The sequence below is a fragment of the Oryzias melastigma genome, linkage group LG17, assembly GCF_002922805.2.
Source record: "Oryzias melastigma strain HK-1 linkage group LG17, ASM292280v2, whole genome shotgun sequence".
NCBI classification, from domain to species: Eukaryota; Metazoa; Chordata; class Actinopteri; order Beloniformes; family Adrianichthyidae; genus Oryzias; species Oryzias melastigma.
The window spans coordinates 29,443,544-29,452,059 of NC_050528.1; the positions used below are offsets into that span (position 1 = coordinate 29,443,544).

The window sequence follows — 8,516 nt, forward strand, 5'->3', positions numbered from 1 at the left end:
GTGAAAGACAAAGAGAGGAAATGGCACTCTCACCTGTGAGCAGAAGGTTAAAAATAGTCATAAAAAACATGTCTCAGAGAAAAACACTGCTGGTTCACGTTATAGTTTGTGGTTAAAGAGCTCCTGACGAGTAAACATGAGTGAGCTGCCAGCTGAACGAACAATCCGGGGCTGGGTGGAGTTTGGAGAATGGACATTTGTGTCTGCAGCTTCCGTCCTCACACACTTAAGGCGCACCCTTTGGTTCGCAGCTGCTGATGCGGCCCGGCCCTCCGGCATGTGTCATCCTGCAGGAGAGAGTGACCTGCTGACCCCCGCCACGCCGCCTTATGTCCGCAGAGCTGCATTTAAAACAGCAGCTTTTTTACATTTTGCTGATGCTCCTGTCAATTCAATGGATTTACAATAAGCGACAAGGTGACAGCCCTCTGATTGTAGGCGCACATCACTTCTGCCATACTCAGGAAAAATACTGACTTTTCTTTCTGCAGCTGATGCAAAATCAGCAGATTATTTTTAAATGTCCAGCAGGGAGGAGAACGCAGAGGGCGGGACTTTGCTGATTAGCAGGCCAACAGTATTTAACCCTTTAACACCGGAGCTCCAGTGTTTATGGTATTTGTTAATTTTTTTATTTGTTAACCCGATAATTCCAGTAGCTTGCTAGCGAGCCCCACTGTAGTGTTCTATCAAGCTCTGCTGTTAACGGTTGAACGAGTTAACGGTTGAACCTTCACTGTAGCATGCTATCAAGCTCAACTTAGTGAGCTAGCGAGCTCTGCTATAGCAAGCTAGTGAGGTCCCCTGTAGCATGCTATCAAGCTCTGCTGTGGCGAGCAGCCCGCATGTTCTGCCCACTTTTAAACCATATGGGGCCCACCAGGCCTTGCTGACTGGGTTGTTTTGCTTAAATTCTCTATTCCTAATGTGGCAGAAAGTAGTCTGTGGCCCACATCATTATTCTGCTACTACAGTACATGTTGCAAGTGATGATCATCAGGACTGCTGCTCATGACATAGACGCACTCTGGGGAGCACTTAGTGCTTCTAAAAGTTGATATATATTTTTTTTTTTGCCCAAAACTGCAAAATCATCTCTATCTACACAAACTGCAGTAAGCTAAATGTAAAGCTGCTGAAGAAAGGATGTTCTGGACAGAATCCTCATGAATTTCTGGTTCTTGGTCTTTAAGAATCTAATAGGACTAAAAAAACCACTTCATCCTTCACTTTGAGTTTAAAACAGTCATATAAAGGTGCAGAACTTCCTTCCTCTTTGAAGCTTTTTTTAAATTGTGCAGTTGCCTGAATTCCCTCTGTACTCCTTAACTACTAAAAAAACTATCTAGTGTCCTGGATTTTAACTACTTTTTTTCTTTAAACAGTAAACCTGTAAAAACCTTATAAATATAACAGTTTACAAATAATTTGTATTATTTCAGTGTGTTCTAATGATGAAAGCTTGGATGGTTTATGAAAAAAATGAACTAAAAAACATCATTCAAAAGCAATGCTTTGGTCTATATTTACCAATTTTAGTAAGGAGCAGAGACTTCTGGGAAACTCCCAAAGCACTGGACAGCTCTACAAAATGGTAAAAGCACTTTGGAGTGAACTAAATAGTGAGTAGTGAAGGAATTCAGGCACAACCTCTGTTTGTTGTTCTTCCAGATTACCCAGAATTCCGTTTGCTGAGTACTAACTGCACAGTAAGACACACGTTTCTACTTCTTTGCTTTGTTAGCACTTCATTAATCAGGTTTAGTCACTGGCATTTATAACATCTTAAACTGCTCCCAAACTCATCTTTAAGTGTTGATATATTAACTAAAGTGAGACAATAACTGTATTTAAAAAAAAACAAAAACATTTGTAATGATTTCAGTCGGTTTATGGTTCACTTTTTAATGTTTAAGGCTCTTGAAAATAATATTAGTTAAGTTTTATTTCAGGAAAATGACTATGTAAAAGACATTTTAAAAAAAGTATTGATCTTTTTCTTTCTTTGGGTTTGCTGTAATAAGTACTGTTGACCTGCTAATCCCCACATCCCTGCTGGTGACACCACAGCTCCTCTGAGAGCCAGAAAAGATGGCTTAGCAGCAGTGGGAGTGAAGCTCAGCTGCTGTAAATGACTGCCGTCCAGAGACCTGTGCATCACGTCCCCTAAATAAGAAGTCTTTACCCCCGCCCCTCCCCTTTGGACCACAGAGCAGGACAGTGATCCCTCCCAGCTGCCTGCCAGCACATCCACCTCTGCACATCACAGATAAATCCAGACTGTCCTGGAATAAACGCTCTGTCTGACGTGTAATGTGTAAACCAAGAGGCGCACATGATGCATCCACAGACAAATGGGGAGACGTGTTAACAAAGTGATGCTTTTCACAAAGAGGCACGAAGCTGGATGAGAGTCACAGAGAAGACTGCATCTTCCTCTATGCAATGAACAGTGGAGCACTGTATAATGCAGGCACAAAATGATAATAGAATACAATTAACTTTAAATGGTCTCACTGCACGCATAAATCTCTCCCTCTGCAGGACCACAAATGACTTTATTCCTTCCAGAAAGACCGAGTTCCTAATTGCACATTGTTCTCTGTGCAGTGGCTCACATTGTCGGCAGAATGGATGAGAAAACGTCTCTGCCATCCAAGCCGCAACGCCACCCTGAACAATCCACTTTCACAGCATCCTAACAGGAAAATCGCTGACATCTTTGAGTCGTGTGACGGGACACACAGGGTGGAAACGTGGCTCGTTTGTGGAACCGGCAGGTTTGCCTCCAATCTGCTTTGGGCCCACTCCAGCTCTCCTCTTAAAATGACCTTGCTTGCTAAGAGTCTAGGCAAGGTTCTGAGTAAATCGAATCCGACAGAGCATCTGCCTTCAGTCCTGCCTCCACCCGGCACCAGGGCCAGAGCGACGCTCGTTATGGGTTAATTATGGTCGGGTTTGTCAGACGTCAACGTGACTCGGCTGCTGTTCTTCAGGAACAGTCAGGAGTAAAATACAATTTTAAGCAAATGTCCAACTTGACAGGTGTTGAATATTCTCCCTTTTCGAGGTCCAAGTCCTCTGGTGCTGGACGCACAGCTGCTGGAGGAGCACATTCTTCAGCTGTAACACATAACTTACAATTAAAAAGCAGGAGATATGTTGTTTTGTCATAGCTGGGGAGGAAAAGAAGAAATTCTGGCCAAAATATGCTTTTTTTCTTGTGTTTTCCTGTTTGTGAAGTGACGGTACAGAGATTGGTTTGGTCAGAGGTTCGTAACGCTGGTGACCTTGACCGCGGTGAGGTCACGCCCGGTCAGCCGGGGTCACGACAGCTGCCACTGAGGCTTGAAGAACTTGATGGGGTGAGTCTTGGCCCACTTGGCAAAAACAGACTTCTCTGTAATGAAGCGATGTCCTCCGTGGGGGGCGTTCTCGTGAAGGAGGTACTCGGCACACTCGTCCCTGCTGCCCACCTCGTAGTAATGGTAGGGCACTGTTCTTTTACTCTCCAGCCTGAAGGAAAACAGAAGGGATTTTACTAACTTTAAGAGAAACAACAGCTGAGATGCAGCAAAAATAAATAAGTTTGAAGTTTCAAACTTTATGATTTGGTCAAATATTACACACATCAAATAATATTCAAAGCACAAAATGAATTATTACCAAAAATTATTCATCGAAAGAGAGGAAAATAATAATTTCAGGAGAAAAGGAAAAATGTATATACAAGGTCCTGATTAAGAAGGAACAGGGCAATCATAGGTAGTGGGTGCCCCGGGTGTTTTCTTAAGTTTGGTCTACAATCTTCAACTCTGAAAGAACCATTCAGGTTGATTTCTCACGTTAGGAGCCACAAAGTCGTCCTTCACCCTCTACAAAAAAATAAGACACAGATTTGTATTTATGCTATTGTTACTATTATGATAAACATACATGAACTGTTGTTCATTTTTCATAAATAAAACATACACTTTAAAAAAATATATCATTTTCTTTAAAAACTTTTGACAGTGTACGTGAGTTCCTTTCAAAATAAAAGACAGCCTGCCACATATGAGGAATATGAGAAAATCAGAGCTATACAGTTGTACAGTTTAGATCCAGAATCCAGCTCAACAAAGACGTTCATGGATCTATTTGTCTGCAGGTGGATGCATCAGAATGGGGCGGAGCAGGGAACTTGTGGCTTGGCGATTGATATAATGATTACAATCATTTTCAAATATTTTTTTTTATCTGCTCCTGATTCACAAAAGCAATTTGAGCTTAATTTTCTTTTTAAATGTCCTTCATTAGGAGAAAAATGTCAAAAGCATAATTTTCATGGGAGTGGGTCTTTACTGCTACATCATTGGATTTCTGCTGTGAAGCTGAAAGAGCATATCTTAGATCTCCTGTGGTGCAGAAAAAGACCAGAAGAATCTGTTTGAAGAACTTCCTGTGTGGAGCTTTATGGGTGATTTAATGTGAACGTTTTTAGCTCTGAGAAATCAGAGGCTGAGTTTTGTTGGACTCGTAGTTTTTGTGTGTGTGTTTGCTTCCCAGTTGTTTGGAATATGTTTGCAGGTTTTCTTTGGATCTCTACCAGCAAATGGTCCTCAGTGAAAACCTGCAGATTTGACAGGTTTTGTGTTCTAAAACTTCTAAATTGGGTTTTGAAAACAACATTTTGGCCCACAGGGGGTTCTTGTTGGTCAGCGGGCCAGCTTGGATGCCACCGTTCTCCATCACGGCTGGATAACGCCGAGGGTTTCTTTGCTTTCCTCTCAGCTACAGACTGACCATTGGTTTATTTCAGCTGGCGACAGACTGAAACACGGTTCACTCCAACACTTGCCAAGCAGTTTTTGGAAGCACTTGCCCTCTACCAAGTACTTTTCTGCAACAACCTCCCAGATGGCTGTGAGTAAAAGAACATCTGCTGCATCAGGTTTCCCCATCGGCCACTTCTGAGATAAACTGCAGCTGGGAGCCAGGCTTTATCGACTAAAATCTTATTAATGCTGTTCAGTCTGAGCGGGAACAAATCCCCCGCAGGTTTCAAATCTTGTGGAAAAAACTTCCAGAAAAAGCAGAGTCGGTTAAAGCAGCCGATTAATGTTCCTGCTCAGCGTGGGTCCATTTCAGCCTGACGTGAGATTCTGATCTGATTACATGCACTTTGATGGTTGTTTTTCTTCTGAAAGCAACAATTGGAACTCAATGAAATTGCATGTAAGGATGTAAAATGGTCAAGTATTTTTGACAACAAACAACGTTTGGCCTACACTCTTATAAAAAAAAAAGGAAAAGGAAGACAGAGAAAAGCAGGAACTCATGTATGGGACTTAGAGAGAGTCAATATGAAAAAATAGAAACATTTCATGGGCCAATGAGGTGTAGAGGTCAGTCAAATGAGGATGTCCCCACCAACCAAAGTTACTTTTTCACAGAATACAAAAACTAATAAAAAAATAGCCAAAAGCCACAAGTTCTTTCTGCTAACATGATCATTTGCCAGTTTACTTTCACTTAAATAAAATAAAATGTTAAAAAAATACACAAATCTTTATTAAACTGCACAATTTAATCATGACCCTCAGATTTGTTGAACCCTGTAACAGCCCATCAATCCCCCACTTTAAAAAAATAATGGTTCAGTCCAACTTCTTCTAAGTGACAAATTAATTTCTAATAATTTTGGGGATTTCCTGTCTAAGGTGGGAAACATATTTTCTCAGAGGTTCAAATAGTCCTTCATCTGATGCAATGTTAAAAAAATACATTTTCTGGGTAACATTTTCATTAACCTGAGAACCCAAAGTGCACAGAGTTCAGAGAATGACCCAGGATTGATGCTCACAGCACAGCAGCATTAAAATGTGCACTAAATGGATGAAAGAGGATCTTCTCACATGTGAATTCTGGATCCAGAGGCTTTAAATTCCATTTAACCTCCTAAAATAATCCTCCTGATAAAAACAGAGTTATGCTTGCTGTTTAGATGTTGGGGGTGTCCACATATACATCAGATTTGATTTTCAAACAAAAATTGTGGATTTGTAGTAAATATTGGCAAGTGCAGAATAACATTTATAGCTCTTGCTGTCCAAATTTGTCCTTGCGTAAATAAGATTTGTGACAGTACATCTTATTTGAACTTTTACAGAAATGTTTTTGTCTATTTGTCCTCAGAACACCAGATAAACAGGCACAAGTGGTGTTCAACCAATCAGCATCCAGCTAGCAAAACACAACACAGCTCTATATAGATGAACTCCAAGTCTCATGTATTCACTTTATCGATTGTTCAATTATTCTATGTTTTCCTTTTTTTTCTTTCTTTTCTTCTGTCTTTTAAGAGCTAACAGTGTGTTTTATGTGTAAAGTTCCTATATTTGTTGGATATATGTGTTTTTGCTTTGTTATGTACTTTCTGAAACCCAGAAATAAAACGTTCAAATAAATAAATAATTAAAGTCTGCAACCAACACATAGAAAGAACTCAACATGTACACTCAAGACAAGTGTAAAGAATCTAATAAAACATACAAGTCTAACAAAAAAAAAACTAACTGAAATGAATGATGTCATCTGAATGTGTTTAACTTTTCTCCTCAGAATGACTGAACTCAGATTCCAATGTTTTAATATTAGATGCACAAAATGCAGAAATGTCAACTGAAGGATTGAATAAAGATTAGGGCAAAAAAACAAATAACCTGAGGTGTTTCATTATAAATCTCATCGTTTATGAGGCTGTAGCAACATTCAACAAACAGCAGGCCTCCACTACCTAGAAAAAAACGAGCTGCTTTGATTGATTTCATATATATATTCATATTGTGAGCAACAGGAAACCATAAAACACGCCAGCAAACTGTGGGTTTGTTAATGTATTCTGACCTGAGGAGTCTTTCTGTTTACAGTTGGAATTATAAAGAATGTGAGATCAATAAAAAGAAAGGGGGAAGTAGAGTGATGGATCAGGCTCATTGTGCACTCTGCTGCAGGTTTCTAATAGCGAGTGACAGCTTTATGAAAGGATGACTATTGTACAGAGGAGAGAAGAGAAACAGCCAGTGGCTCCACAGATCTGCAGTGGCCGTCTGCCAGCTTACTGTAATACAGAGGCCAGCCGCACCGATTCTCTGCCTTGTCACACGGCGGTGCGCACCGGGGTTAGCAAATAAATTCAATTTCACCCTCTCTGCTGCAGCACCTGCCGGGGCTCTGTCGCCGCGCAGCCGCTGAGCTCCACGAGGCGAAAGCCTCAAATCTGGCCACACAACTCCACAGCGCTGCGGTCCACAGAGGAATACAATATCCTCCAATCAACCAGATGGAGGAGAATGCCCTTTGACTGTGTCACTGAATCATAAAATCCTCCAAGGTGGTGGAATTATCTCCTCTGTCCCACATTAGCACCTGCTGTGCAGCAGGGACAAGCTCGGAATGAAAGGAAGGGTTTCAGCAAATATTAGGAAAAGGTGTTCGATTTAGAGGATCAAGGCAGAGCTGGGCGAGGAGTCAAAGTTTGCCTTGAGACTGCGAAGGAGAGAGTGTTTTCAGCCTGACACGGATCACTCACACAGTGTTGCTGCAAAATTAGAATCAGGCAGAAAGTAGGAGCCGCCCTTCAGACCCGGCAGCCGGCTGGATCCCTTTCACATGAATATAATGCTATTCACAGCACAGAGAGCCCCATATGGATTTCTTCAAAGAAAACCAGCCATTAAATCCAGGCTAAGGCAGTGGAAATGTAATGCGGCAGTTCAGTTAAAGCTGTGACTGGTCTGCTCTGCTGCAAATGCATTATGCTTGTCGGGAGATTTAGAGGGGAAGAGCTGCGCGATCAGCGGGGTCCTACTTGCAGTAGGTGTCGTTTATCATGCCGTAGATATGGATCTCTTTGCACATGTCCATGGCGAGGATGAGCGTGAACCAGCCGGTGCTCAGGTAGGAGCCAGACTGGACGCTGCAAACACACAGGAAGAAACATGTTTCAGTGCAATTTTCACTCCTGAACAATTGAAATGTGGGGCAGAAAATATAATATGTGGTGATTCTGCGACCTCAGTGCTCTTTGCTCTCTGCTGCTTGCTGTACAGCTGATCTGTGAGTTGGTTTTATTGGAGCAGATGCTAAGCAGTTGGTTGTTTCTCAGCTGACATGTAAATCTGAATGTTAATTTCTGAACAGGGCAGCACGGTCAAGTTAGAGTTGTCAGCATTAATCATGTAACTAAATTTAGAGACCAATATTCTGCCTCAGGACTTTGGAGCATCAATGCTTCTGAAAAGGTTTAAAGGCTGAAAAAAGGCAGAAGTGCAGTCCTAAATTATACAAGCACCTGCTGGGCAAATCAATACCAACACGGATGATCTTTTCATCAACGGGAGGTAACACATGTCTGAGCCGCAGTCAGACTTTACAACACAGAAAAAGGTGCAGAGGAGCATCCTGGCTCTGAGTTTAGCATGAATCTGATGGGTATCAAAGCTTAGTGTGAAAGGCCAATGAAGGAAATATAC

At 41.6% G+C, this 8,516-nt stretch overlaps 1 protein-coding gene across 1 annotated transcript in view; it reads right to left on the reverse strand.

Annotated features, from left to right (window-relative positions):
- Positions 1-1,064: 1,064 nt before the first annotated feature.
- The window catches only part of st6galnac3 (ST6 (alpha-N-acetyl-neuraminyl-2,3-beta-galactosyl-1,3)-N-acetylgalactosaminide alpha-2,6-sialyltransferase 3), a 102,607-nt gene continuing 95,155 nt past the window's right edge, over positions 1,065-8,516 (reverse strand). Inside the window, exons 4-5 of the mRNA XM_024281958.2 lie at positions 7,853-7,960; positions 1,065-3,516 (exon numbers count right to left, since the gene is read on the reverse strand). Coding sequence (XP_024137726.1) covers positions 3,327-3,516; positions 7,853-7,960 — 298 coding nt within the window. The 3' untranslated portion in view covers positions 1,065-3,326. The remainder of the gene's footprint in view (positions 3,517-7,852; positions 7,961-8,516) is intronic.